We start from the raw sequence: 27,927 nt of genomic DNA on the forward strand, positions 1-27,927 counted from the left end.
CTTTGTTCTCAATCTGCGTAATTTTACGACTGGCCCTGTAACATTCTGACTTTGTTTTCTCCTAATAGTATGACTTCTATCTTGACATTTATTTTCATTGATTTAATATTTGTAAAATGACAACTATCTTCACGGACAAATTTTTATTTTCTCACTTTCGTTCCGTTATCAATTCACTATTGTTGAGAGTCATTTTTCCCTAAGAGCCAACGTCCCCTATATGTCAGTCATTTTGTGGAAGTAAAAGCCCTGTCATGCAAAACACAATAGTCCACATCACAGGATGATTGCTCGAGGGAGGATATTGTACTGAGTAGCCAGGACCAAGATTTTTATGGTCATCAATACATGCTCAACTCTGTCTCCATTGTTTCTGTGGTGGTGGTGTCAAAAAGCCAAAGACTTAAAATGTCACTTTGCTGAAGTGTGATGACATATTACATAATCAGGTTCAGGTACAGTATGTACATCATATCACTATAATATCACATATAACATCACATCAGCCATACTTTTTTGTCTTTTTATCTCAAGCAAATGTTTTTATTATATTTTTGTTATTGGTAGCATATATATATATATTTTTTAAGTATAATTATTTTATAATACATATAATTTTTTGTGTATATATTTTTTATATATATATTTATATATATATATATATATATTATGTCATATATATACAATAAATATATCTTTACATATACTGTGTATATAAATACATATATATATGTATATATACTGTATATAATCAAAATTGTGTCTAATATATATACATATATATATGTATTATAATGTGTATATATTATATATATTAATATAATATTCATATTATGTTTAATTTACATATATATTACTAACATATGTATTATATTTGTATATCATTAGAATAAATTATATTTATCATTTATAAATAATATATATACATGTGTATATATATTTGAGTATTTATATGTATACATTTATGTGTTTATACATATACATATATGTGTGTGTGTGTGTATATATATATGTGTGTATCTGTGTATGTATGTATATATGTATGTATGTATGTATATATGTATATATATATATATATATACATATATATATATATATGTATATATATATATATATATATGTGTATATATATATATATATACACACACTTATGTGTGTCTGTTATCACTGCACCTTAACTGTAATCCGAACACGGAAGTGAAACAATCTTGTTTTTTAATATTTAAACAGTGTATAATTCTTTGCACTTAAAAATACATTTTTGTAGCAATAAATATTGAACCTTATAACATTATGTTTGTGTTTAATTACAGTAAGTGTTTTTAACCTAAACATTCCTGCCATTTTATTTTACACACTATATAGCTATATAACTTTTTACACATACCACAAAAATATCGTACCGTGTCATTTTGACATTCTTTCAAAATGTTTCATGTGATCATCCATCATTCATTTGCTCAGAACTTGTTTCATGTAGAGAGCATTTATTGGGTATTGTGGAAAGAAATCCCTCATCTTTTTACTGCATTGACCCAAGCACTGACTGTTTTTTTTTTTGTTTGGTCTGCGTATATTTATAATTAATGTGGCAATTAGTTGTGCTTAATCACATGAGTTAATGCCTTATTTTTGAAAGGTGTACTTAGGGCTGGGCGATATATCAAAAATACTCGATATATCGCGGGTTTGTCTCTGTGCGATATAGAAAATGACTATATCGTGATATTCGAGTATACGTTCTCACGCAGTTGCTTTTAGCTGCGGGGCATTACACTATAGGATCTTCTCACTCTTGTCTCTCCTTCTCACTGAGACATAAAACAAGCGCACCTTCTTACATACGCCCTCACGGAGCAGAGAGGTAGCGGCATGGTGAAGTTAGCTGTGATGCTCGCGGTGTGGTAACAAATGAAGGAATAATTAATTTCCAAGAAAAACAGCAGGGAGCCCATCGTCTGGCGGTGGCTTGGCTTCAAACAGGAAGAAGTTTTACAAGTATGCGGCTAAAGCGTTGCTACTGCACTTTTACTGTGTAGCACCATTTGAAAAGTCACCCGCTAGAGAATGAAAAGTGCTTGAAACTCCACATGTCAACATCTCCGGCCGGTGCCACACCAACAAAATGCCAAAGCAACCATTTCCACATCAACACTGTATGGAAAAAAAATAGTCAACAACAGAAGGAGATGCTGTCCGCAGTAACCTACCACATAGCGAAGGACATACACGATTTGATTTCCTATTATGCAGCTCATTTTTATTTGACAGTTATTGAAATATCTTGTGTGACATCATGCACAAAAGTGCACTTTATTTGTTTGAAACTATTGTTGTGGCGTTCTGTACAAAAAGTGCACTTTAATTTAGTGTGGTTTTGATATGTCATCTTAGTGACATCATGCACAAAAGTGCACTAATAGCTTGTTTTAAAATGTCTCTGACAATCTTGTACTTTCTGTTTTGAAATGACATGAATGTTTGTGCCACTGCTTAATAACTGTTTAATAAATACACTTCTTTCTCTGCATGAAAGTTTAAAATGAGCATCTATTAATGCAGTATGAAGGAGAATGTTTTAAAGTAGACAGATAGAATAATCATACTGCTGTGATTATATGCATCAAGTCTTTATTCAAAGCTAAGGCAAAATATCGAGATATATATCGTGTATCGTGACATGGCCTAAAAATATTGAGATCTTAATAAAAGGCCATATCGCCCAGCCCTAATGTAGACACATAAAATCATCATACTGCTGGGATTATATGCATCAAGTGTTCATTCATTTTTTATTCATAGCTGTATGTAGAAGTGGCTGGTTGCATCAGCGTTGCTCTTTTACTGTCTTTGATGTCCTTTGTGATCTTTGATGTTTCCCTCACATTTAAAGTATGAAGATTGTTTTAATGTAGACACATAAAATCATCATACTGCTGCGATTATATGCATCAAGTCTTTATTCAAAGCTAAGGCAAAATATCGAGATATATATCGTGTATCGTGACATGGCCTAAAAATATCGAGATATTAATAAAAGGCCATATCGCCCAGCCCTAATGTAGACACATAGAATCATCATACTGCTGTAATCATATGCATCAAGTGTTCATTCATTTTTTATTCATAGCTGTATGTAGAAGTGGCTTGTTGCATCAGCGCTGCTCTTTTACCGTCTTTGATGTTTCCCTCAAATTTAAAGAGGGATTGTTTTCGGTCCCCTGGGGGGGTTGCCCACATTTGTGGTCCTCTCCTTTTTTAAATTTTTTCTATTATTTATTTATTTTTTTTCTTCTTCGTCATGAAAAAGGGACGTTTTTGTCATGAAAAAGGGATGTTTTTGTGGTTGGTGCACTAATTGTAAGTGTATATTGTGTTTTTTATGTTGATTTAATTAAAAAAATATATATATATATTATTTTTTTTATTATTAAAAATTCTTCTGAGGCCCGGTACCAATCGGGTGGTTGGGGGCCACTGGTTTAAATGAAAAAGTCAATTTTTTAGTTTGGCACGGCCTTGACTTTGTCGGCCTCCTGTGGTGAGAAGCGGTGCTACAGCTTTACAGTTTTGCGGTCCGGACTGCAGCAGAAGTTTTATTAGGCAATGCAGAAAAACCAGCTGTGACGCAGGTCTGCCTGTCTTCCTCGACCGCCCTGATCTCGGTGCCTAAAATCCGACATCATCTGATTTCCCCCTTTTCCACGTCCAAATGAAAAACATGCCCTGACTGCTCGCCTCGCTGTTTATCCTGCTGGGTCATCATCACGTCACTGCTTGTTGCCCTGGCAACTGTCATTGGCCGGTCGGCGTGACATGTCAGGTCAACAGCACCACGAACGTGCAATCATGAATAATTACCTTTTTCTTCCTGTCCCCTCCTCTCACACCGCAGGTGAGGAAGCACATCACTGACCTCTATGAGGACCTGAGAGATGGACACAACTTGATCTCCTTGCTGGAAGTCCTTTCTGGCGTCACCCTGGTATGGATATAACACACACAAACACACACACACACACACACACACACACACACACACACACACACACAGTGAGGTCACGCAGAGTAGCTCGTCATGTGACTTCCCATCATCACTTAAGTTTGGAGGTCCAGGCGTGTGCTCGCCGCTTTGTGATTAATTCCTTCTCTCATTCATCTTCTCCTGCCTCCCTCCCCGCCCTGCCGTTGCTGTAGCAACAGAGAAGCGCTCCCCTCCTGAGAAAGGCGTACGCCTCACGGGCGCCACCTCTCATCCCGCTCACAGGAGAGGAGTGTGGCGCTGATGACAATGATGACGATGAGGATGATAAAGGAGCTCAGGGAGTACGTTGGGAGTCCTTAATGTCTCCGCCCTCACGCTGTGCTAATCCGACACTTTTGACCCCTGACCCCACAACCTCACGCTCTGGCCTTGTAGGTGGAACTGCATGAGAGTGACGCGTGGATAACAAGCCATTTCCTCATAAGAGGATGATTCCTATGACAGGAATGTGCATGCAGGAAACAAACTTCAAATGTTTCATTTTCACATCATTACATCCATAAAGGCCTACTGAAATGAGATTTTCTTATTTAAACGGGGATAGGTCCATTCTATGTGTCATACTTGATAATTTCGCGATATTGCCATATTTTTGCTGAAAGGATTTAGTAGAGAATATAGACGATAAAGTTCGCAACTTTAGGTCGCTAATAAAAAAGCCTTGCCTTTACCGGAAGTAGCAGACGATGTGCGTGTGACGTCACTGCTTGTAGGGCTCCTCACATCCTCACATTGTTTACAATCATGGCCAGCAGCAGCTAGAGCGATTCGGACCGAGAAAGCAACAATTTCCCCATTAATTTGAGCGAGGATGAAAGATTTGTGGATGAGGAAATTTAGAGTGAAGGACTAGAAAAATGATGTGGTCCTGGTGGCTTCATCTGGCCGGGATCTTCAGCTCTCACTGGATCGGTTCGCAGCCGAGTGTGAAGCGACCGGAATGAGAATCAGCACCTCCAAGTCCGAGTCCATGGTTCTCGCCCGGAAAAGGGAGGAGTGCCATCTCCGGGTTGGGGAGGAGACCCTGCCCCAAGTGGAGGAGTTCAAGTACCTAGGAGTCTTGTTCACGAGTGGGGGAAGAGTGGATCGTGAGATCGACAGGCGGATCGGTGCGGCGTCTTCAGTAATGCGAACGTTGTACCGATCCGTTGTGGTGAAGAAGGAGCTGAGCCGGAAGGCAAAGCTCTCAATTTACCGGTCGATCTACATTCCCATCCTCACCTATGGTCATGAGCTTGGGGTCATGACCGAAAGGATAAGATCACGGGTACAAGCGGCCGAAATGAGTTTCCTCCCCCGGGTGGCAGGGCTCTCCCTTAGAGATAGGGTGAGAAGCTCTGTCATCCGGGAGGAGCTCAAAGTAAAGCCGCTGCTCCTCCACATGGAGAGGAGCCAGATGAGGTGGTTCGGGCATCTGGTCAGGATGCCACCTGAACGCCTCCCTAGGGAGGTGTTTAGGGCACGTCCATCTGGTAGGAGGCCACGGGGAAGACCCAGGACACGTTGGGAAGACTATGTCTCCCGGCTGGCCTGGGAACGCCTCGGGATCCCCCGGGAAGAGCTAGACGAAGTGGCTGGGGAGAGGGAAGTCTGGGCTTCCCTGCTTAGGCTGCTGCCCCCGCGACCCGTCCTCGGATAAGCGTAAGATGGTGGATAGATGGATGGATGGACTAGACAAAAAAAAAAAAAGTCGAGGGCAGTGAGAGCGATTCAGATGTTAGACACAGTTACTAGGATAATTCTGGAAAATCCCTTATCTGCCTATTGTGTTACTAGTCTTTTAGTGAGATTATAAAAGTACCTGAAAGTCGGAGGGGTGTGGCCACGGGTGTGTTGACGCCAAAGTCTCTGAGGGAAGTCACACAGCTGCAGCAAGACGGAAGCTCCTTTGATTTCTCTGGTAAGAGGTGACTTATTACCACAATTTTCTCACCGAAAACTGCCGGTTGACATTTGGTCGGGATCCATGTTTGCTTGACCGCTCTGATCCATAGTAAAACTTCATCTTCGGGAATTTTAAACAAGGAAACATCGACTGTGTTTGTGTGGCTAAAGGCTAAAAGCTTCCCAACTCCATCTTTCTACTTTGACTCCTCCATTATTAATTGAACAAATTGCAAAAGATTCAGCAACACAGATGTCCAGAATACTGTGTAATTATGCGATTAAAGCAGACTTCTTATAGCTTGGATCGGGCTGGAAAATAATGTCCGCTACAACCCGAGACGTCAAACGCACGCGTGATCATACGAGTCATCATATCGCGACGTTTTCAACACGACACTTCGCGGGAAATTTAAAATTGCAATTTAGTAAACTAACCCGGCCGTATTGGCATGTGTTGCAATGTTAATATTTCATCATTGATATATAAACTATCAGACTGTGTGGTCGGTAGTAGTGGGTTTCAGTAGGCCTTTAATTGTATGTAATGGAGCAGTCATTCTCAAATTGTGGTACGCGGGCTCCATCTAGTGGTACGACATAGATGTTACATTGCTACTGTGATACATTTTTTGGTCTACTTTTTACCTTTCGTTTTGCCAACGTTAGAATGCTCAACAGGAAGGGCTCAAAGTTTAATGGCTTTGTAAAAGCACTGAGACAAAGTCTAAGTTCATTGTGTTCTTCATGGTGTTTTTCAATCCTCAATCAATCAATGTTTACTTATATAGCCCGAAATCCCGAGCAAGAAAAAACTCAACCCAATGGGACAATGAGAAACCTTGGAGGGGACCGCAGATGTGGTGCAATGGAAGTCAAGTGGATGTTGCATAATATTGTGAGTCCAGGCCATAGTGGATCTAACATAATAGTGAGAGTCCAGTCCATAGTGGATCTAACATAATAGTGAGAGAGTTCAGTCCATAGTGGATTTAACAAAATAGTGAGAGTCCAGTCCATAGTGGATCTAACATAATAGTGAGAGAGTTCAGTCCATAGTGGATTTAACAAAATAGTGAGAGTCCAGTCCATAGTGGATCCAACAAAATAGTGAGAGTCCAGTCCATAGTGGATCAAACATAATAGTGAGAGTCCAGTCCATAGTGGATCTTACATAATAGTGAGAGTCCAGTCCATAGTGGATCTAACAAAATAGTGAGAGTCCAGTCCATAGATGATCTTACATAATAGCGAGAGTTCAGCCTATAGTGGATCTTACATAATAGTGTGAGAGTCCAGTCCAAAGTGGATCTAACATAATAGTGAGAGTCCAGCCTATAGTGGATCTTACATAATAGTTTGGAGTACAGTCCATAGTGGATCTAACATAATAGTGAGAGATCTTACATAATAGCGAGAGTCCAGCCTATAGTGGATCTTACATAATAGTTTGAGAGTTCAGTCCATAGTGGATCTAACATAATAGTGAGAGAGTCCAGTCCATAGTGGATCCAACATAATAGTGAGAGTCCGGTCTATAGTGGATCTAACATAATAGTGAGAGTCCAGTCCACAGTGGATCTAACATAATAGTGAGAGTCCAGTCCATAGTGGATCTAACATAATAGTGAGAGTCCGGTCCATAGTGGATCTAACATAATAGTGAAAGTCCGGTCCATAGTGGATCTAACATAAAAGTGAGAGTCCGGTCCATAGTGGATCTAAAATAATAGGGAGAGTCCGGTCCATAGAGGATCTAACATAATAGTGAGAGTCCGGTCCATTGTGGATCTAACATAATAGTGTGAATCCAGTCCATAGTGGATCTAACATAATAGTGTGAGAGTCCAGTCCATATTGAATTTTACATAATAGCGAGAGTCCAGCCTATAGTGAATCTTACATAATAGTGTGAGAGTCCAGTCCATAGTGGATATAACATAATAGTGAGAGTCCAGTCCATAGTGGATCCAACATAATAGAGTCCAGTCCATAGTGGGGCAAGCAGGAGACCATCCCGAGCGGAGACAGGTCAGCAATGCAGAGACGTCCCAAACCGATGCATAGACGAGCGGTCCACCCTGCGCGTCATCTGTGGTGACCGAAACTGTGCCCCTCTCCCTCCACGAAGAAGAGAAACGGCAGATCAACTGGTCTGAAAAGGGGTCTATTTAAAGGCTAGCGTATACAAATGAGTTTTAGGATGGGACTTAAATGCTTCTACTGAGGTAGCATCTCTAAATGTTACCTGGAGGGCATTCCAGAGTATCCATCCATCCATCCATCTATTTTCTACCCCTTATTCCCTTTGGGGTCGCGGGGTGTAGCCCCAATAGAAAACACCCAAAGACCTTTTTTGTTTAAACGACACCAATTTTTTTCCTCAAGTGTTTTGCCAAGAGGATTATTTGTAGTTTGTACATTTTCAGAATATACTTGTTCTATTTTTGGCCAAAGTGAGACAAAGAAAAGAATCTGAAGTTGTCTTTATTTTTCAGTTATTATGCCATGATTTTTACCAGTACGGCCTTCGTGGGAATAGATTATTCTTAATGCGGCCCTTGAGCTAAAATGAGTTTGTCCCCCCTGTGTTATGATCCGCTGCCCGGATCATAGTTTATTTATGTTCACTTTTGTTTACAGCACCTTTTGAGTTAGTGTGTCTCAGTTGCCATGACGGCCAATTACATTAACCTGCCTCTGGTTAGTGTTCGGGACGCGCACCTGTTGCCCGGGCACTAATCAGAGGGCTATTTAGTCCATGCCCTAGCCTCACTCAGTCTGGCTTCCTAGTTTGTTTCATACAACAGATGACGATGTTCTTTTCCTGCTCTGTACCTGCTAGCTTCCACGCTTGGCCCTTTTTCCTTCTAGCTCCCACGCTAGCTCCTTTAGTTTCTGCCCTAAGTGCTATGAGCACGTTTTTCTTTGTTACCGTATGATTTATTTCTAAATAAATCATTTGTCCTACCTACACGTTGTGTCCGAAGCCCGATCTGCAATCCAGGGAGAACAAACTCTGCATCACGATGCAACCCGGTCGTCACACCCTGATCTACATCAACAATGTGATTTGCCTGAGTGGCTAGACAGGACAGATTGGAGGACTGATTAAGAATCGTTTTAAATAGGAATCGCGACTAATCTGGTATTTTGCATGTTGGTATTTTCTATTTGTTTTCATGAATCTGCCAACAGCTAATGCTGGACATGCATTCCCCAACCTCCAGAGTGTTAACGTGTCTTTCAATGAGGAACTTTAAAGGGGAACATTATCACAATTTCAAAAGGGTTAAAAACAATAAAAATCAGTTCCCAGTGGCTTGTTTTATTTTTCGAAGTTTTAAAAAAAAATTTACACCTCCCGGTATATCCCTAAAAAAAGCTTTAAAGTTCTTGATTTTCGCCAATAGCAATGCGAATGTCCATTTCCCTGTGACGTCATACAGTGCTGCCAATACAAACAACATGGTGGTTACCACAGCAAGATATAGCGACATTAGCTCGGATTCAGACTCGGATTTCAGCGGCTTAAGCGATTCAACAGATTACGCATGTATTGAAACAGATGGTCGGAGTATGGAGGCAGATAGCGGAAATGAAATTGAAGAAGAAACTGAAACTATTGAGCGAATAGCTATTGACGCTATTCGGCCATAGCATGGGTGTACCTAATGAAGTGGCCCATAGCATGGCTGCCTTATTAGCATCGCTTGTAAAATGTGCGGACCAAACGATCAGGACTTTCGCATCTTGTGACACTGGAGCAACTTAAATCCGTCGATTGGTAAGTGTTTGTTTCGCATTAAATGTGGGTATCTAGTTTCAAATGTACATACAGCTAGTGTAAATAGCATGTTAGCATCGATTAGCGTAGCATGTTGGCATCGATTAGCTGGCAGTCATGCTGCGACCAAATATGTCTGATTAGCACATAAGTCAACACTAACAAAACTCACCTTTGTGATTTCGTTGACTTATTCGTTGCAAATGCATCTGCAGGTTATCCATACATCTCTGTGCCATGTCCGTCTTATCATCGCCAGTAAAATGTGCAGACACTCTGGCACATCCAATTGGGGTCTGGCGGCAGATTTCTTGCCAGTGGTGCAACTTGAATCCCTCCCTGTTAGTGTTGTTACACCCTCCGACAACACACCGACGAGGCATGATGTCTCCAAGGTTCCAAAAAATAGTCGAAAAAACGGAAAATCACAGAGCTGAGACCCGGTGTTTGTAATGTGAAAATGAAAATGGAGGGTGTTTTACCTCGGTGACGTCACGTTCTGACGTCATCGCTACAAGACTGATAAACAGAAAGGCGTTTGATTCGCCAAAATTCACCCATTTAGAGTTTGGAAATCGGTTAAAAAAATACATGGTCTTTTTTCTGCAACATCGAGGTAAATATTGACGCTTGCATAGCTCTGGTGATAATGTTCCCCTTTAACAAGTCACAGTTTGATGCCAAGTGAACGTGTCACCAGAAACACGCATGTGGACTAATCCTGTGTGTTTTGTTCAGTTAGAATGTTGTCTTCTCTCTCGCGTCCGTGTGTTTGTTACACGGTTTGGCGTGGAGTGTGCATTTTTTTCTTCCTCGACCAGTTTGTTGTGGTCCTCAGCATGTTTTCACCACGACGACGCACTTAATCTCACCGGAAACCGCTGACTCGTGTTGTGACTCGTTTGGCGTTGTGTTGCAGCCCCGGGAGAAAGGCCGTATGAGATTTCATCGACTGCAGAATGTCCAAATCGCACTGGACTTCCTGAAGCAGAGACAGGTACGTTTCCACTTTGCTTGTTCAAACCCTCTTATCGAAGCCACAGGCCTCACGTTTTAACTGCGCCTGCATGCTCTCTTCCAGGTCAAACTTGTCAACATCAGGAACGATGACATCACCGACGGAAACCCTAAACTCACACTGGGTCTCATCTGGACCATCATCCTTCACTTCCAGGTCTGTGTTGGCTTCTTGTAATCATTCATTTGAACATTGAAAGCAAATACAAGGGATGTCGACGTCGAACGCGGACATAAATTGTATTAGTTGTGCATTAGAAGGACTTAATAGGCATCAGGGACTTGCAGACACATCTTTTAATTGGCTAACGAGATCAACGGATGAAGTCATTATGACTAAATGGCTGACATCAATGTTTCTGTTTTGTATGAATCTTTAAAGTAGTTGTCAATCGCTGTTGCTAGGGATGGGTACTGTTTACCTTTGAACCGTGGTACTCTATGGCTGTGGTTCGCAACCTTTTTTGATGTACCCTCTGTGAGCATTTTTCTAATTCAAGTACCCCCTAATAAGAGCAAAGCATTTTTGGTTGAAAAAAAAGAGATAAAGAAGTAAAATACAGCACTATGTCATCAGTTTCTGATTCATTAAATTGTATTACAGTGCAAAATATTGCTCATTTGTGGTGGTCTTTCCTGAACTATTTGGAAAAAAAGATGTAAAAATAACTAAAAACTTGTTGAAAAAGAAACAAGTGGTTCAATTATAAATAAAGATTTCTACACATAGAAGTAATCATCAAATTAAAGTGCCCTCTTTGGGGATTGTAATAGAGATCCATCTGGATTCATGAACTTCATTCTAAACATTTCACCAACAAAAAAAAGAAATATTTAACATCAATGTTTATGGAACATGTCCACAAAAAATCTAGCTGTCAACACTGAATTGTTCTATTTTTTTTCACAGTTTATGAACTTACATTCATATTTTGTTGCAGTATTATTCAATAAATATGTTTATAAAGGATTTTTGAATTGCTGCTATTTTTACGATATTTAAAAAAAATCTCCCGTACCCCTTGGCATACCTTCAAGTACCCCCAGGGGTACGCGTACCCCCATTTGAGAACCACTGCTCTATGGTACTAATATTCAGTAAGTTTATGTGTGTTAACACATATTAATTGTTTTTTTTATAACAGAATACATTTTTTATTGCAACATTTAAAAATGAGCTGAATATGGTAACTTTTGTCCAGTTGTTGTATCTTGTTTTAAGTCTCAATTACAGTTGCAAGTCCAAGATAATGATAAATGGGTTGTACGGCGCTTTTCTACCTTCTTGGTACTTAAAGCGCTTTGACACTACTTCCACATTTACCCATTCACGCACACATTCACACACTGATGGAGGGAGCTGCCATTCAAGGCGCTAACCAGCACCCATCAGGAGCAAGGGTTAAGTGTCTTGCTCCGGACACAACGGACGTGACTGGGTGGGGATTGAACCAGGGACCCTCGGGTTGCGCACGGCCACTCTCCCACTGCGCCACGCCGCCCCGAGACGTTACGATAATACTGTATAGTTTATGTTGGCTTTTGATTGATTGATTGAAACTTTTATTAGTAGATTGCACAGCACAGTACATATTTTGTACAATTGACCACTAAATGGTAACACCCGAATAAGTTTATCAACTTGTTTAAGTCGGGGTCCACGTTAATCAATTCATGGTAGTCATTTCAGTCTTTGATTGTGCCCTAAAAAGTGTCAATAGTGTAAGTATTGCACAAAGGACACACCAGCTAACTGTCATCGTAGTTATCGTCTTTTTTAATAAAAACATTTTGAGGCGTTGAAATCACCATGTAAAATCGTTAATGCTAATCAGTAGCATGTCAATAGCAAAGCCAATGTTTATTTGCCATACAATTGACCACTTAACGGATAAGTTTTTCAACTTGTTTAAGTCGGGGTCCACGTTAATCAATTCATGGTAGTCATTTCAGTCTTTGATTGTGCCCTAAAAAGTGTCAATAGTGTAAGTATTGCACAAAGGACACACCAGCTAACTGTCATCGTAGTTATCGTCTTTTTTAATAAACACATTTTGAGGCGTTGAAATCACCATGTAAAATCGTTAATGCTAATCAGTAGCATGTCAATAGCAAAGCCAATGTATATTAGCCATACAATTGACCACTTAACGGATAAGTTTTTCAACTTGTTTCAGTCGGGGTCCACGTTGATCAATTCATGGTTGTCATTTCAGTCTTTGGTTGTGCCCTTAAAAGTGTCAATGCTGTAAGTATTTCACTTAGGACACACCAGCTAAGTGTCATCGTAGTTGTCGTCTTTTTTATGAACACATTTTGAGACTTCGAGATCGCCATGTAAAACCAATTATGCTAATCAGTAGCATGTCAATAGCAAAGCCAATGTATATTAGCATCAGGCTAACACATTTTAGGAAAAAGTAGAGCCTTACTTTGCTTACTTTGGAGTGATTTTTGAGTCAATTACTTTGTTGTCATTGAAAATTGCAACATTACCTAGAGGTGATTTTGGCAGAGTCCACTCTCAGTGCTGCCGGAGTGCCAAAGTGTGTGACGTCACACGCAACCCAACAATCAGTAGCATGTCAATAGCAAAGCCAATGTATATTAGCATCAAGCTAACACATCTTAGGAAAAAGTAAAGCCTTACTTTACTTACGTTGGAGTGATTTTTGAGTCAATTGCTTTGTTGTCATTGAAAATTGCAACATTACCTAGAGGTGATTTTGGCAGAGTCCACTCTCAGTGCTGCTGGAGTGCCAAAGTGTGTGACGTCACACGCAACCCAGGTACCCTAAGTTGGTGTCGTTAGAACTTACGTGAATCGGTGCAAGGGTAGGATTGTTAGGATTTGGTCGGTGCCAAAAAAGTACCGACCATTCTAGTTTTGCAGTCGAGAAGTCCTGCCTCCAGTCCGTGGTGCTGTGTCCTCAGACAAGGTGACACCGGGTTGCTGCAGGAACGGTAGCGCAGGACAACCTCAGCTGGCGCTTGCGTGACTCAGCAGAAGGCAGTGAGTTAGAGTGCAGGAAAGTGGGGGGGGGTTATTTAGACGTCCAGTGTGGTCGTAGTCATGGAAATTATGAACACAGCTTGAATGGTGAGCTAATTATACAAACATGTGGGCCATGGCTGCTCTTAAGACATATTTCTGTTAAGAACCAGGCTAAGAATGAGGTCTCTCCTTCCTGAATATTTTGTCTGCAAAATCCGTTTAATTATATATAATATGTGTATATATAGGGCTAGGCGATATGGCCTTTTATTAATATCTCAATATTTTTAGGCCATGTCACGATACACGATATATATCTCCATATTTTGCCTTAGCCTTGAATGAACACTTGATGCATGTAATCACAGCAGTATGATGATTCTATGTGTCTACTTTAAAAAAATCTTGTTCATACTGCATTAATATATGCTCCTTTTAAACTTTCATGCAGAGAAGGAAATCACAACTAAGTCAATTGACCGAAACAGTATTTATTAAAGAGTTATTAAGCAGTGGCACAAACATTCATGTCATTTCCAAAACAGAAAGTACAAGATTTTCAGAGACATTTTAAAACAAGCTATTAGTGCACTTTTGTGCATGATGTCACATCAAAACAACACTAGATTAAACTGCACTTTTTGTACAGATCGCCACTACAATAGTTTAAAACAAATAAAGTGCTCTTTTGTGCATGATGTCACACAAGATATTTCAATAACTGTCAAATAAAAATGAGCTGCATAATAGGAAATCAAATAGTGTATGTCCTTTGCTATGTGGTAGGTTCCTGCGGACGTTATCTCCTGTTGTTGACTATTTTTTTCATACGGTGTTGCTCTGGAAACGGTTGCTTCGGCATTTTGTTGATGTGGCACCAAACGGAGATGTTGACATGCAGAGTTTCAAGCACTCCTTATTCTCTAACGGGTGACTTTTCAAATGATGCTACATTAGCAGTGGTGCTACTTTTTGTAACAACGCTTTTGCCGCATAATTGTTCAACCTCTTCCCGCTTGAAGCCAAACCACCGCCAGATGATAAAACCTGTGTTGTTTTTCTTGGGAATTAATTCTTCCTTAATTTGTTACCAGATTCGCGCCTTCTCTCTCTCGTATTACCACCCGCACCACACCGTTAGCATCACAGCTAATGTTACCATGTCGCTACCTGTCTGCTCCGCGGGAGTGTTTGACATCGTTAGCATCACAGCTAATGTTACCATGTCGCTACCTGTCTGCTCCGCGGGAGTGTTTGACATCGCACAGGTGTGACGTAAGCAAGAAGGTGCGCTTGGTTTAAGTCTGTGAGAAGGACAAACAAGAAATAGTGGGAAGCGCATGTAGTGCAATGCTCCCGCAGTTAAAAGCAACTGTGTGAGAACGTATACTTGAATATCACGATATACGGTAGTCCTTTTTGTATATCGCACAGAGACAAAACCCGCAATATATCGAGTATTTCAATATATCGCCCAGCCCTTACATATATACATATATATATATATATATATATATATATATATATGTATATATATATATGTATATATATACATATATATATGCCCGCACTGCATGCTAACTAGTGAGTTGTCCTCAGCAGCCATTGAAGCAAATACATTCACGTTGTGTTTACCTCTACATGAAGCAATATGGCTCTGTGATGAGGTAGCGACTTGTCCAGGGTGTACCCCGCCTTCCGCTCTATTGTAGCTGAGATGGGCTCCCGTGACCCCGAAAGGGGATCAGCGGCAAAAGATAGATGGATGGATGGTACAAAATGGCCTTTTTCAGCTGCTTGAACATGCAAACTCTTAAACCTTTCACTGGCCATGTGTCTGCCTCTGCTATTGACCAGAGAACAGCTAAATAATTGATCAAAAGTACCTTGTGGCCAGTGTCTTATATGAAAAGCACTCGATCGCGCCAGAGGAAGCTAGCATAGCTGATGAAGGCTGGAAATTCTCGATGAGCTCATGTTTGAGTGCATGCAAGACTTGTAATGCTTTGGGTGTTATTTTTGACGGATTGCTGCTTCTTCCGCGACTTGTGCATTCTCCAGTCCAATGAAACCGCAGATACACGCACGATCACACACTTGCTGCTGAGGCAAACCGCTTTGATTTTTCTACATGCGCTGCTGCGTTGTTGCCAATCCTCTTAGTGCCAGCCAGGCCTGTGATCCAACATGTCATGTGCTAAAGGAGAGGTGGTATTCAACTGTAATGCAGATATGGCCCTTTACAAACCCCGTTTCCATATGAGTTGGGAAACTGTGTTAGATGTAAATATAAACGGAATACAATGATTTGCAAATCCTTTTCAACCCATATTCAGTTGAATGCACTACAAAGACAAGATATTTGATGTTCAAACTCATAAACTTTTTTTTTTTTTTGCAAATAATAATCAACTTGGAATTTCATGGCTGCAACACGTGCCAAAGTAGTTGGGAAAGGGCATGTTCACCACTGTGTTACATCACCTTTTCTTTCAACAACACTCAATAAACGTTTGGGAACTGAGGAAACTAATTGTTGAAGCTTTGAAAGTGGAATTCTTTCCCATTCTTTTTTCATGTAGAGCTTCAGTCGTTCCAACATTCCGGGGTCTCTGCTGTCGTATTTTACGCTTCATAATGCGCCACACATTTTCGATGGGAGACAGGTCTGGACAGCAGGCGGGCCAGGAAAGTACCCGCACTCTTTTTTTACGAAGCCTTGCTGTTGTAGTAACACGTGCTGCATGTGGCTTGGCATTGTCTTACTGAAATAAGCAGGGGCGTCCATGAAAAAGACGGCGCTTAGATGACAGCATATGTTGTTCCAAAACCTGTATGTACCTTTCAGCATTAATTGTGCCTTCACAGATCTGTAAGCTACCCATGTGTTGTGTCGATAACAGTCTGGATGGTTCGCTTCCCTTTTGGTCAGGATGAAATGTGGACTCTTCAGACCAGTGGTCCCTAACCACCGGGCCGTGGCCCAGTACCGGGCCGTGGCCCGATTGGTACCGGGCCGCAGAATAATTTTTAATTCATTTAAAAAAAAAAAAAAAAACCTATTTGTTGTTTTTTTTAATTTTATTAAATCAACATAAAAAACACGATATACACTTACAATTAGTGCACCAACCACAAAAACCTCCCTTTTTCATGACATATCGTCCCTTTTTCATGACGTGGCCGCGGGACAAATTATTAAGCGTTGACCGGTCCGCGGATACAAAAAGGTTGGGGACCATTGTGTCAGACCACAGAACACTTTTCCACTTTGCATCAGTCCATCTTAGATGATCTCGGGCCCAAAGAAGCCGGCAGCGTTTCTGGATGTAGTTGATAAATGGCTTTTGCTTTGCATAGTAGAGCTTTAACTTGCACTTACAGATGTAGCGATGAACTGTATTTAGTGACAGTAGTTTTCTGAAGTGTTCCTGAGCCCATGTGGTGATATCCTTTAGAGATTGATGTCGGTTTTTGATACAGTGCCTTCAGAGGGATCGAAGGTCACGGTCATTCAGTGTTGGTTTCCGGCCATGCCGGTTACGTAGAGTGATTTCTCCAGATTCTCTGAACCTTTTGATGATATTATGGACCGTAGATGTTGAAATCCCTAAATTTCTTGCAATTGCACTTTGAGAAACGTTGTTCTTAAACTGTTTGACTATTTGTTCACGCATTGGTGTCATATTGGTGTTATCTACGTTCATCTTCTTTTGTGTTGTTGGAAGCAAACGATACATTGTGGTCTTCTTCCATCCACCATGCATTGCCACACCTGCATTGGATTCTATTATTTTCTTCGTTGTTTCATAAAAATCATTTGTATCAGGTGCACATGATGAATTATCACCACAGGTGGCATACTTTTGCATTCATAGTCCCTTGACAGTTGACAGATAAAACATGGATGTAAACATTCAAGCATTCATTGCAGCGTTTAGCCCCAAAGTGTGCGTTGTGGTTGACTAACAGTTAAATAAAAAGGCGAGGAGGAGCGAGCGAGAGAGAGAGAGAGAGAGAAGGAAGCAGTAGCAAGGAAGTGGAAAAGAGGAGGAGGCGAGCCGAGTGAGACAGGGAGGGAGGGAGGAGGGTTAGTTTGTGTGTGAGAAAGCGAGAGAGAGGGAAACTGCAGCAGCCGGGAGATAAAAAGCTTTTCTCTGCCAGTGTCAAGCCAGCAAGCAGAGGGTGGGAACCAGGCAAGGGGCGTCACGTCCAGGCCGTGTGCTGTCACCGGAGCTCCCGGCTCGCCTTCATCAGCAGGCCTCAGACCAGAAACACCCTCGTGTGCCGGAGCGGATGACAGGCACAAACACACGCCTGTTGTTTTCACCAATCGTATCGAGCGGACTGGCTCGTCTTTAGGCGGAGACGCCTTGTGGTCCTCGTCTCCATGCCCACCCCCGCCGCCTGTCTTCTTCGAGGTGAAGTTCCAGACTTCCCGGCATTGGATGCTGAATCCTGCTGGCGCAGTTCCAGGTGCACGTCTCTAACATGAACTGGGTCTTCTACCAGAACCGGATCTGGATTAGCTCAGAGTAAATAGATGCACTGTTTTCATCTCTTGCTTTAGACACCAGTTCTGTGATCCTAATGAGATGCGGTGAGGAGCTATTAGGAGACAAAGTGCCTAGGGGAGCAGACAGAACTGATAGTCCACAAAAGCCCCGTCTCCCGCAAACCGAGGACTTCGTTCAGCTGTTGCGCCGTCGCACTGCACCACCTATTGAAGACCAGACTTGCAGAGGGAAGCTTTATCCTGGAATGAGTTATCCTCCCTGACATGGATGACAGCCGTCTTGACAGGAACGCTGACTCGGGACTGTAGAGCCGTAAACAGTCTGCATCCGTTTTTGGGCATTAGAAATCAATCCATATGCTTCTTGGAAAAGGAATTAACCACAGAGATGTTGGATTGTGGATGACCTGCATGCATCTGACGTGAGACCACACTGTGGGAGGACGAGGAGAAGCTGACTCCCAAACAAGCTGTGAGAGGATTGGCCGAGCCTGACTGCAATCTGTGTTACTATTGGCTGTGTGGCTCCCTCTAACAGCCAACCAGGACACAGTGCTGCCTCGGCACCGTGGGAATCTGAGCTTTCATTTACTACACCAGTAATTGACCGCGTCACCTTTAATACGTCTTCCACCCGGACTCTTCCTGCGAGCTCTGTCCTATGTCACGGCGGTCGAGGGAGGTATCATTAATTCTGCAACATGTGCTTTCTGACCTTACCTGTTCATGAGAGTGGATGCCCTAACTTCAAAGACGATCCTGTCAAGCACAACATAGAACAACACTTTTTTTTGTGATGCTCCAGACAGAGATTGACTGCACTCAACTTGTCAAACCTGCCAGGTCCTGATGACATGCTCTCACGACCACACAGCACCTCGCCTCAAAGAAGGCCTTTGAAGAATCACACACCGCCCTCAAAGCTGATTCGTTCCCTTCCTCAACGCATGTCTTCTGTGTCCTCGTGTCTTTGGATTCTCGCGTAAATCTTCTGGGATCTATAAAAGAAATAGCTCAAGCAAAGCATCCGCCATCTGCCTGCAAGTTTACACTGCAGGGTTTGGGAGGAAGATGCTCAAAGATGACCATGCCTGCAACTGAATCATTCATGGGCTGAGGGAAAAGGTTATTTTCCACTCACTTCTCGAGAGATGGCATCTATCTTGTCGGTCAGGTTTTATGAAAAATGGAACTTCCATAACTAATTTGTCACTTAAGTAGTTCGACTTAACGCCTTCGTCCTTTGTTTTTTGCTGTAAAACTTGAAAAGTCAATAGGCTTCCTGATGGGGAGCTCAATGGGTTGTGTCAGAACTCTGCCAGAGGGGGAATCCAGTGGAAGTCCACTGCGTTCATCTAAGAGGCGGCTTCGCTTTAGACGTAGACAAAAACGTAAAAAGAGCGGGAAAGTCGGCGTGGAAGAGCATGTTTCTGAGAGACGCCTTGAGCCCGAGGATGAGACAAAGCATGCTGCTGTTGAAACTTTAGACTCTGATCTCAGCCTTATGGTGCGCTCTCATCTAACGGTGCCAAAGCTGGAATACCGCGCCACTCATTCCCCAAATTCTCCTAGTGGCCTTCCTGAAATCAGTCCGGTCTGGAGAGGAATATTTTGTCTTCCAGGAGAAGAAGATGCCGTCAGTGGCATCGTAGACGTCTCCAGCATCCCGGGTCAAACCACTACCACCAGCACGGCACCAGCTCTGGGCAGCACCACGCCAGGGGGAGGGAGGGTCTGTCAGGTCCGGGAGAAGGTCCATGGGGTCCTTGACAAACCTAGCATACTTGAAAGAAAAGAAAAAAATAACAACGGGTCGGCAGCGAGGACATGGAGGGAAAGACAAAGGGAGGAGTTATTAGAGGGGGCAACTTCTGCAGGAGAGCACAAAGGTGTGGTGCACATCAGAGAGGTGGACGGTAAGCTCTGCGTGGTGAGGACTGTTTACCCTTTTGACTTTGGCTCTCCAGCATGGAGATGTGACCGTGAAGTGGAGGTTCATAAAGAACCGCCTGCTCCTTTTCCGGTCACAGAAAATATTCTCAAAGTCCAGCTATCTGAGGATGAAATAGGAACTGATGCAGACATCTTCAACCAAACCTGGATTCCAGAAAATTTAGCTGAAGGATTTGACTTGGGTACACAGGGCCGCGTCCCGGAGAGGTCCTCTCTCTTTGGGTCGTCGGGCTATGCCAGCGACGTCCTCTTGACATCGCCAGAAACAACTGTCACCACGCCCAGTCGGGTGGACTGGTGGGCGCCGACCAGCAACTCGTCTGAGAGGTTGGACCCCACAATGGAGAGCTCGCAGTGGCTGCAGCAACAGCCTGCCGGTAGTCATCTGTCACAGGTGTGTGCTTACTGATGTTGAAAGGAGTCTGAGGCTTAAATTGTTTTGGAAAGATTAGGCTACCAACAAAACTACAGAAGGAAACCAGAAATCTTAAAGACTACAATGTTTTTTTTAACAAGGTTTGTAATCTCAAACCAGTATACAGTGGGGCAAAAAAGTATTTAGTCAGCCACCGATTGTGCAAGTTCTCCCACTTAAAATGATGACAGAGGTCTGTAATTTTCATCATAGGTACACTTCAACTGTGAGAGACAGACTGTGAAAAAAAATCCAGGAATTCACATTGTAGGAATTTCAAATAATTTATTTGTAAATTATGGTGGAAAATAACTATTTGGTCAACCATTCAAAGCTGTCACTGATGGAAGGAGGTTTTGGCTCAAAATCTCACGATACATGGCCCCATTCATTCTTTCCTTAACACGGATCAATCGTCCTGTCCCCTTAGCAGAAAAACAGCCCCAAAGCATGATGTTTCCACCTCCATGCTTCACAGTAGGTATGGTGTTCTTGGGATGCAACTCAGTATTCTTCTTCCTCCAAACACGACGAGTTGAGTTTATACCAAAATGGATAGATGGATGATACAGCAGAGGATTGGGGGAATGTCATGTGGTCAGATGGAACCAAAATAGAACTCGTCGTGTTTGGAGGAAGAAGAATACTAAGTTGCATCCCAAGAACACCACACCTACTGTGAAGCATGGGGGTGGAAACATCATGCTTTGGGGCTGTTTTTCTGCTAAGGGGACAGGACGATTGATCCGTGTTAAGGAAAGAATGAATGGGGCCATGTATCGTGAGATTTTGAGCCAAAACCTTCCATCAGTGAGAGCTTTAAAAGGTTGACCAAATACTTATTTTCCACCATAATTTACAAATAATTTCTTTAAAATTCCTACAATGTGAATTCCTGGATTTTTTTCCCCCACATTCGGTCTCTCACAGTTGAAGTGTATCTATGATGAAAATTACAGACCTCTATCATCATTTTAAGTGGGAGAACTTGCACAGTCGGTGGCTGACTAAATACTTTTTTGCCCCACTGTATTTTGCTTACTTTGGAGTCCAATAATGAATCTTTTAGAGCAACATTAGTCTATTGTATCCTTCAATGCACTTAAACTGAGTGACGTTTTCCATTTGTGACCGTACATTAGCATTGGTAGTTTCTGACAAGCCTTGCTTCTCTTTGGACATATTTGTAGCGAACATCACCATGTTGTTTGAGGGCCGTCTTTGTGCAATTTTGTCATTATCCTCTGGTGTACTGTGGTGTGTTATCAGCTCTTAAAAGGCCTTTGCGCTCGTTTTCCTGCCTCTGTCCGACGGTTCTAATCGTGGCAGAGCAGACCATCTTGGTTGTTCGGCGCTTCTGTTTGCTTGTTACGACAGTATTGTCACACGCAGTGGAGTAAACTGACTGATGTTGGGGTGTTTTGGCCCAGACTGCAGTCAAATGAATTGTTGATGCTATTGTACTGTATTTGTGTTGTCAGAAGCAAACATCTTGATGAGCTGGAGATTGTAAATACACCGTAGTACCAAGCAACTTTTTACAAACCCTGTTTCCATATGAGTTGGGAAATTGTGTTAGATGTAAATATAAACGGAATACAATGATTTGCTAATCCTTTTCGACCCATATTCAGTTGAATATGCTACAAAGACAACATATTTGATGTTCAAACTGATAAACTTTTTTTCTTTGCAAATAATCATTAACTTTAGAATTTAATGCCAGCAATGCGTGACAAAGAAGGTGGGGAAAGGTGGCAATAAATACTGATAAAGTTGAGGAATGATCACCAAACACTTTTTTGGAACATCCCACAAGTGTGCAGGGAAATTGGGAACAGGTGGGTGCCATGATTGGGTATAAAAAAGCTTCCCAAAAAAATGCTCAGTCTTTCACAAGAAAGGATGGGGCGAGGTACACCCCTTTGTCCACAACTGCGTGAGCAAATAGTCAAACAGTTTAAGAACAACGTTTCTCAAAGTGCAATTGCAAGAAATTTAGGGATTTCAACATCTACGGTCCATAATATCATCAAAAGGTTCAGAGAATCTGGAGAAATCACTCCACGTAAGCAGCATGGCCGGAAACCAACATTGAATGACCGTGACCTTCGATCCCTCAGACGGCACTGTATCAAAAACCGATATCAATTTCTAAAGGATATAACCACATGGGCTCAGGAACACTTCAGAAAACCACTGGCACTAAATACAGTTGGTCGCTACATCTGTAAGTGCAAGTTAAAGCTCTACTATGCAAAGCGAAAGCCATTTATCAACAACATCCAGAAAAGCCACCGGCTTTTCTGGGCCCGAGATCATCTAAGATGGACTGATGCAAAGTGGAAAAGTGTTCCGTGGTCTGACGAGTCCACATTTAAAATAGTTTTTGGAAATATTTGACATCGTGTCATCCGGACCAAAGGGGAAGCGAACCACCCAGACTGTTATCGACGCAAAGTTCAAAAGCCAGCATCTGTGATGGTATGGGGGTGCATTAGTGCCCAAGGCATGGGTAACTTACACATCTGTGAAGGCACCATTAATGCTGAAAGGTACATACAGGTTTTGGAACAACATATGCTGCCATCTAAGCGCCGTCTTATTTCAGCAAGACAATGCCAAGCCAAATTCAGCACGTGTTACAAGAGCGTGGCTTCGTAAAAAAAGAGTGCGGTTACTTTCCTGGCCGCCTGCAGTCCAGACCTGTCTCTTATCGAAAATGTGTGGCACATTATGAAGCGTAAAATACCACAGCGGAGACCCCGGACTGTTGAACGACTGAAGCTCTGCATAAAACAAGAATGGGAAAGAATTCCACTTTCAAAGCTTCAACAATTAGTTTCCTCAGTTCCCAAACCTTTTTTGAGTGTTGTTAAAAGAAAAGGTGATGTAACACAGTGGTGAACATGCCCTTTCCCAACTACTTTGTCACGTGTTGCAGCCATGAAATTCTAAAGTTAAAGATTATTTGCAAAAATAAAAAGTTTATGAGTTTGAACATCAAATATGTTGTCTTTGTGGTGCATTCAACTGAATATGGGTTGAAAATGATTTGCAAATCATTGTATTCCGTTTATATTTACATCTAACACAATTTCCCAACTCATATGGAAACAGGTTTTGTATGTGAACTATGTTAAATAATGAACATGACAATAACACCACTTCCTCTTCTAATCAGATTTCCCCTGTGCTTGCATGCACATTCACTGGCTTGTTGTGAAAGCAAATGTCGTGTTGGAATATTCAATATGAAGTGCAGATGATGATGATGGGATTTAAAAATGTTACTTTGGCAACAATAGCTGCGTTTCCATTGTGTCCATCCATCTTCTACCGCTTGTCCCTTTCGGAGTCGTGGGGGGTGCTGGAGCCCATCTCAGCTGCATTCGGGCGGAAGGCGGGATACACTCTGGACACGTTGCCACCTCATTGCAGGGCCAACACAGATAGACAGACAACATTCACACACTAGGGCCAATTTAGTTTTGCCAATCAACCTATCCCCAGGTGCATGCTTCGAAGAAAAAAAAGCGATATATCAAAAATGTCGACAAAGTACTTGCGACTTGTCTGTGTTTCCATTAAAGGGTGTTTTGCGTGCATCCATCCATCCATTTCCTACCGCTTGTCCCTTTTTTGGGTGTCGCGGGGGGTGCTGGAGCCTATCTCAGCTGCATTCAGGCGTAAGGCGGGGCACACCCTGGACAAGTCACCACCTCATCGCAGGGCCAACACAGATAAACAGACAACATTCACACTCAGGCCAATTTAGTGTTGCCAATCAACCTATCCCCAGGTGCATGTCTTTGGAGGTGGGAGGAAGCCGGAGTACCCGGAGGGACCCCACGCAGTCACAGGGAGAACATGCATACTCCACACATATAACGATCCCGAGCCCTGGGATTGAACCCACCATGACCCCGCACTCCCTTCCCTCTCTTGCTAGATATCTCGAGATGTATTTTGTAATATGTTTATATGCTTTGCTAAGGAAGTTTTTGCCCACTCCAGACTGGGTCCCCTTAGGAGCCCAGTCTAGATTGTATTTTTTTACTCATCCTTCCCCAGCGTTTTACCTTTTTCTCCATCGTTTACACTGTTGTACACTGTTTGTATGTCAAATCTTGAACGGGTTTGTGCTGAAAACAAAGTTTTGTTTTACCGTATTTTTTGGATTATAAGTTGCTCCGTAGTATAAGTCGCACCTGCCGAAAATGCACAATAAAGAAGGAAAAAAAACATATATAGGTCGCACTGGAGTATAAGTCGCATTTTTCGGGGAAATCTTTTTGATAAAACCCAACACCAAGAACAGACATTTGAAAGGCAATTTAAAATAAATAAAGAATAGTGAACAACAGGCTGAATAAGTGTACGTTATATGAGGCATAAATAACCAACTGAGAAGGTGCCTGGTATGTTAACCTAACATATTATGGTAAGAGTCATTCAAATAACTATAACATATAGAACATGCTATACGTTGACCAAACAATCTGTCACTCCTAATCGCTAAATCCCATGAAATCATCTTCTTCGATGTCGCTTCTAAACAACTCTGCCAACTCCAAAGGTATGCGCCGCTTCCTCTTGTCGTTTTCTGCTGCATATTTCACTACGTCCAGCTTGTAATCTGCAGTACGTGATTTCCCTTTCGGTGCCATTTTTGTTCAACCCTTCTCAGTTTTTATAAGTTACCGCCAACAATTTAATGATTCATTTTAATAGCTACGGCAGTAGCATTTAGCAGTTAGCATTACATGACCCACAATGCACTTCTGCCATGACCCTTCGGTTTAAATGTGAACAGTACCCATCCCTATGTACAGTACAGTATTTATGTACTCCAGCAGTTTTCACTGTAGATGGAAGTTTTTGTTCATAGTCCGTTGTTTGTTTGTTTTTCTGTGAACTTGCAGCATTTCTACCATGCACTTGTTTTTGGGGTTCATTTTTTATTGTATTTTACATTCTCAGCATTTTTCCCCCATATGTTTTAAATGACTTGCATTTTTGTAGTGTTTTATCATTTCTCTGGAGTGTTTGGACGTTGCTGCATGTTTACTGCTGTTGGCCACTGTATGATCAGGATTTGTGGATCCTAACTGTGAACCTACATGGCTTTTGTCCATCCATGTGGATCCAGTCCCTCTGATCTCCCCTAGAAGCTCAAAAGCCGCATTTATTCCCCCCCCCAATTTTTTTTTGCTTTTTATGTAATCCTATTTTTGCTGGCAAAAGTCAATCACAGTGATTATGTATATAAAAGGTGGAGCTAAACCCTGTCATCTGCTGATTGGTTAACAGCCTTCCTCTTGTAACAAAAAGCCATGCCGACTGGTACATGTTTCTTGATTGATTGGGTGTACCTTTTCATTTAATATGTTTATGGACTGTGCGCACTTTTCGTGATTCATATAGAATCGATTGGTTTGCTCGATTTGAAGCAGCCCCTAACTCCAAATGTCCTCCCCTTACGCAGATTTCCGAGATCTACGTGTGCGGCGAGTCGGGCGACCTCACGGCCAAGGAGAAGCTGCTGCTATGGAGCCAGCAGGCCACAGAAGGCTACCCGGGCCTCCGCTGTGTCAACTTCTCCTCGTCATGGAGCGACGGACGTATGTTCAACGCTCTGCTGCACCGATATCGGTATGTATGTCGCGTTGGCTCTGGGATGTCGCCGGAATACCCTTCCTCACAATGCGCGTGTCTTTTCAGACCCGACCTGATCAACATGGAGGTGGTGTCGCTGCAGGGCAACCGTGAGAACCTGGAACAGGCCTTTGAGATTGCAGAGTCGCTAGGGGTGACCAGACTGTTGGACGCTGAGGGTGAGACACATTCATCTGCATGAAGGGACGGACAGTCCGAGTGCTGAGACACAGACTTTGTTGCCTTCCACTTGTTTTATGTGGTCCGGTTTGAGGCCAAAGACAATTGTGAATACACCCATCTCCATTTTATGTAGCACTTCACCTTATTATAGTTCTGCTTGAGGCGAGGCACACTGCGAACAGGTCAAATATTAACCAACCAGCATTCACACCGATGGACAATTTACAAACTCCGTTTCCATATGAGTTGGGAAATTGTGTTAGATGTAAATATAAACAGAATACAATGATTTGCAAATGCTTTTCAACCCATAATAAGCTGAATATGCTATAAAGACAACATATGTGATGTTCAAACTCATAAACTTTATTTTTTTTTGCAAATAATAATCAACTTAGAATTTCATGACTGCAACACATGCCAAAGTAGTTGGGAAAGGGCATGTTCACCACTGTGTTACATCACCTTTTCTTTTAACAACACTCAAAAAAGGTTTGGGAACTGAGGAAACTAATTGTTGAAGCTTTGAAAGTGGAATTCTTTCCCATTCTTGTTTTATGTAGAGCTCCAGTCGTTCAACAGTCCGGGGTTTCCGCTGTTGTATTTTACACTCCATAATGCGCCACCCATTTTCGATGGGAGACAGGTCTGGGCCAGGAAAGTGCCCGCATTCTTTTTTTACGAAGCCACACTGTTGTAACACGTCTTGAATGTGGCTTGGCATTGTCTTGCTGAAATAAGCAGGAGCGTCCATGAAAAAGACAGCGCTTAGATTGCGGCATATGTTGTTCCAAAACCTGTATGTACCTTTCAGCATTAATGATACCTTCACAGATGTGTAAGTTACCCATGCCTTGGGCACTAATGCACCCCCATACCATCACAGATGCTGGCTTTTGAACTTTGATAACAGTCTGGATGGTTCGCTTCCCCTTTGGTCCTGATGACACAATGTCGAATATTTCCAAAAACAATTTGAAATGTGGACTCGTCAGACCACAGAACACTTTTTTCCACTTTGCATCAGTCCATCTTAGATGATCTCGGGCCAAGAGAAGCCAGTGGCGTTTCTGGATGTTGTTGATAAATGGCTTTCGCTTTGCATAGTAGAGCTCTATCTTGTATTGAACTGTATTTAGTTCTGAAGTGTTCCTGAGCCCATGTGGTGATATCCTTTAGAGATTGATGTGGGTTTTTGATACAGTGCCGTCTGAGGGATCGAAGGTCGCGGTCATTCATTGTTGGTTTCCGGCCATGCCGCTTACTTGGAGTGAATTTTCGAGATTCTCTGAAACTTTTGATGATATTATGGACTGAAGATGTTGAAACCCCTAATTTTCTTGCAATTGCACTTTGAGAAAGATTGTTCTTAAACTGTTTGACTATTTGCTCACGCAGTTGTGGACAAAGGGGTGTACCTCGCCCCATCCTTTCTTGTGAAAGACTGAGCATTTTTTGGGAAGCTGTTTTTATA

The 27,927-nt window shown here is 42.1% G+C and overlaps 1 protein-coding gene across 24 annotated transcripts in view; it reads left to right on the forward strand.

Annotated features, from left to right (window-relative positions):
• macf1a (microtubule actin crosslinking factor 1a) overlaps nucleotides 1-27,927 on the forward strand; it is a 441,796-nt gene that overhangs the window by 182,202 nt on the left and 231,667 nt on the right. For 7 of the 24 annotated variants that reach the window (XM_061897243.1, XM_061897250.1, XM_061897253.1 and 4 more), the window contains 6 exons: nucleotides 3,896-3,985; nucleotides 4,198-4,326; nucleotides 10,636-10,713; nucleotides 10,798-10,890; nucleotides 26,101-26,267; nucleotides 26,337-26,449. In XM_061897243.1, the coding sequence (XP_061753227.1) occupies nucleotides 3,896-3,985; nucleotides 4,198-4,326; nucleotides 10,636-10,713; nucleotides 10,798-10,890; nucleotides 26,101-26,267; nucleotides 26,337-26,449 (670 nt within the window). Of the gene's footprint in view, nucleotides 1-3,895; nucleotides 3,986-4,197; nucleotides 4,327-10,635; nucleotides 10,714-10,797; nucleotides 10,891-17,900; nucleotides 20,592-26,100; nucleotides 26,268-26,336; nucleotides 26,450-27,927 lie in introns of those variants that run through there. The other 17 variants (XM_061897255.1, XM_061897245.1, XM_061897252.1 and 14 more) reach the window with 5 other exon arrangements.

Source organism: Nerophis ophidion, linkage group LG04, assembly GCF_033978795.1.
Source record: "Nerophis ophidion isolate RoL-2023_Sa linkage group LG04, RoL_Noph_v1.0, whole genome shotgun sequence".
Taxonomy (NCBI): Eukaryota; Metazoa; Chordata; class Actinopteri; order Syngnathiformes; family Syngnathidae; genus Nerophis; species Nerophis ophidion.